The sequence below is a fragment of the Galdieria sulphuraria genome, assembly GCF_000341285.1.
Source record: "Galdieria sulphuraria unplaced genomic scaffold scaf_414, whole genome shotgun sequence".
Classification (NCBI taxonomy): Eukaryota; Rhodophyta; class Bangiophyceae; order Galdieriales; family Galdieriaceae; genus Galdieria; species Galdieria sulphuraria.
Window position 1 is genome coordinate 1 of NW_005178061.1, and position 2,341 is coordinate 2,341.

A 2,341-nucleotide genomic window follows, 5' to 3' on the forward strand; every position below is an offset into this window, starting at 1 on the left:
AATATTACTAACGTAAAACTTTGCACAAGGACCCTCAGGGGAGCAACCAATCCACAGGTACAAATCCTGAGACTTTCGGGTCTCGAATAACATAACGGCGTTACAGTTTCTCAATTCACAAATTTCATTCACTACATTGAGCTTTTCTTTGGTATCCAACTTGGGTTCCTTCTTTCCGTGAGGAACTAACTTCAAGATATCTTCCATCAAGTGACGATAGCGAGCTGTTATGCCCCTTGTAGAAAGAATGACAACCTTGCGCTTCCAAGAATTTTTGTTGGAGTCTTCCTCTCCACTAAAACTATTCTTTTTTCTTTCCATAATATTCATATTTTGGGAGATTCCTTGTGTTTTTTCCTTTACTGTAGCGGAGTTGACGTCGACCTTGCGCTTTCCCATGTTTTTATTCTAAATCCAATTGATTGAAATTTTTCGGAGCCAATGTCCTATTATTTCATACAATACGTTGAGAAATACTTCATACAGAAGAATGTGCAATAGGCAACGAAAATAACTCTATAAAAGCTATACATGGATAAATTTTCTTCTAGCAAAACATTATGCTGCTCCTCAGTATTATCTTATATTTCTCCTTCTTCTTTTTCACCTGATTCCAACAAAGATGACAAATTCTCTGAAACGTGCAGTTGATCTAAAGTCTCAGTTTCACGAAAACCCTTGAAGAAACAATAAGTGTCAAAGAACCTCGAGAAGCTTCTTCTTACATTCTGCTCAGATATTGTTCCAACCCAAATTATAGGAGACAACAAGTTTCCAAAATCTGCAGAACTCTTGATAAATCTCTATAGAGAAGTAAGACAAATGATAAACCAATAAGTACAACTCTTACTTCTACTGCTTCCAACATCTCTATATCTTCGTCAGCCATATTTGCCTCACAAAACGAGTCAACATTCAGCGTCTCTGAAGTTTCCTTTCCAGCAGACTTGAAAACATTACAGTTCGAATTCCCACTGATATCAAAGTTTTGCTTCCAACTGTAGCAAGTCAGTCTTTCAAAAGTAGGTGAGGAAAGAAGTTCCTCCAAAACTCTATCACTGTCTTCTACTTCCGTTTTTGAAAAGTCCCAAACATCCCATTCACCTATAACTACCAGACCACCAAAAGGAGATTCTTTCCTTCTCTTCTTTGGCTCTCTGACAAAGCGAAATAGAGAACCACAAAAACTATTACTACCGGGACCAATCTTCTCTTTACGAAATGTTTCGTATTTATCTGGTGACCAATACGGAAACACTTTGAATAAATGTTTCTGTACGGACGAGAGTTGACTTGGCTTATCCTCCATGGGCAATTCTCTTACAAACGATCGACTTGACCATTTTCAATCAATTTCTGTTGAATATCTTCGCAATAGTCATATTTGACAAGATGAAAGAGACCTAATGTACTCTCTATAAGAATTTTGTAATGAAATAGGAATAAAGGTATCATCTATAGTAGTTTATTTCCGCATACACTTTGAAAATGGAATATCGTGTTAAAACTCTAAAATATTTCCAAGGAAGCTTGAGAAAAGGTTAAAATATGCTTCTCAAATAGTCTAAACCAAAAGTAACATAAATTATTCCATTGTAGACATAAAACCACCATGTTCATGACTTAAGTTTCTTAAATGGTATCTTGAGAAGGTTGTCATAGTTGATCGAATGCTTTCTGGAAAGTGACAAAATGTCTTATGCTCTAATATGACGGGAAAGGACCAACCTGACACCTTTTTATTAAGAATTTTTCACAACGATTCAAACGGCAAACAGAAATTTTTTGACTAGAAAAATATAGAAGAATGTTTTGGAACAACAATTGGAATGCATTCTTCGGAGCTGAAAAATTTGAAACTTTCAATATTGGATAGTAAAAAAATTTAATCATTCGATATTGAACGATATCTTCTATAGTGCATGTCATTTATGTATCTCAACACATGTTTCAGTCATATTATGTAATTGGTTTGTGAAAGATGAACATTTCCAACTTCTGCGTCAACAGCTGCTATATTGTTTAGCACAACTTCAGAGCCCATTCGAAATGGTTGGTACTCAAGATTCGGAAGACGAGCTGCTTATTCCTCCTCTTAACTTTGCTATGGTTTCACCCGGAGTATATCGAGCAGGTGCGCAAAGATCCACTGTTCTGTAGAATGAGAAAGAATCCTCAACTCACGAAATGTATGTATTTAGGGTATCCTAACAAGAAGAATTATCCTTTCTTAAAAAAGCTAACTCTCAAAACGGTGCTTTATCTATGCCCTGAAGACTACAGTGTAAGAGATCGTCAGACTTGGAATGTTGGATTGATTGTGCTGTGCTTTCATAGTCTG

At 36.1% G+C, this 2,341-nt stretch overlaps 2 protein-coding genes across 2 annotated transcripts; both read right to left on the minus strand.

Annotated features, from left to right (window-relative positions):
• Position 1: 1 nt before the first annotated feature.
• Gasu_66130 (putative essential nucleolar protein required for biogenesis of the 60S ribosomal subunit) lies at positions 2–550 on the minus strand (the record flags this gene model as incomplete). Its single annotated transcript, XM_005702189.1, has 1 exon — positions 2–550. A coding segment is annotated over exon 1 (398 nt), but the record flags the coding sequence as incomplete, so codon positions are not given.
• A 5-nt stretch (positions 551–555) lies between these two features.
• Positions 556–1,360, minus strand: Gasu_66140 (uncharacterized protein). The gene is made up of 3 exons (XM_005702190.1): positions 851–1,360; positions 726–803; positions 556–677 (listed from the first exon to the last, which is right to left on the minus strand). The coding sequence occupies exons 1-3, from the start codon at positions 1,307–1,309 to the stop codon at positions 582–584; spliced, it is 633 nt and encodes a 210-aa protein (XP_005702247.1). The 5' UTR covers positions 1,310–1,360; the 3' UTR covers positions 556–581.
• Positions 1,361–2,341: the final 981 nt, after the last annotated feature.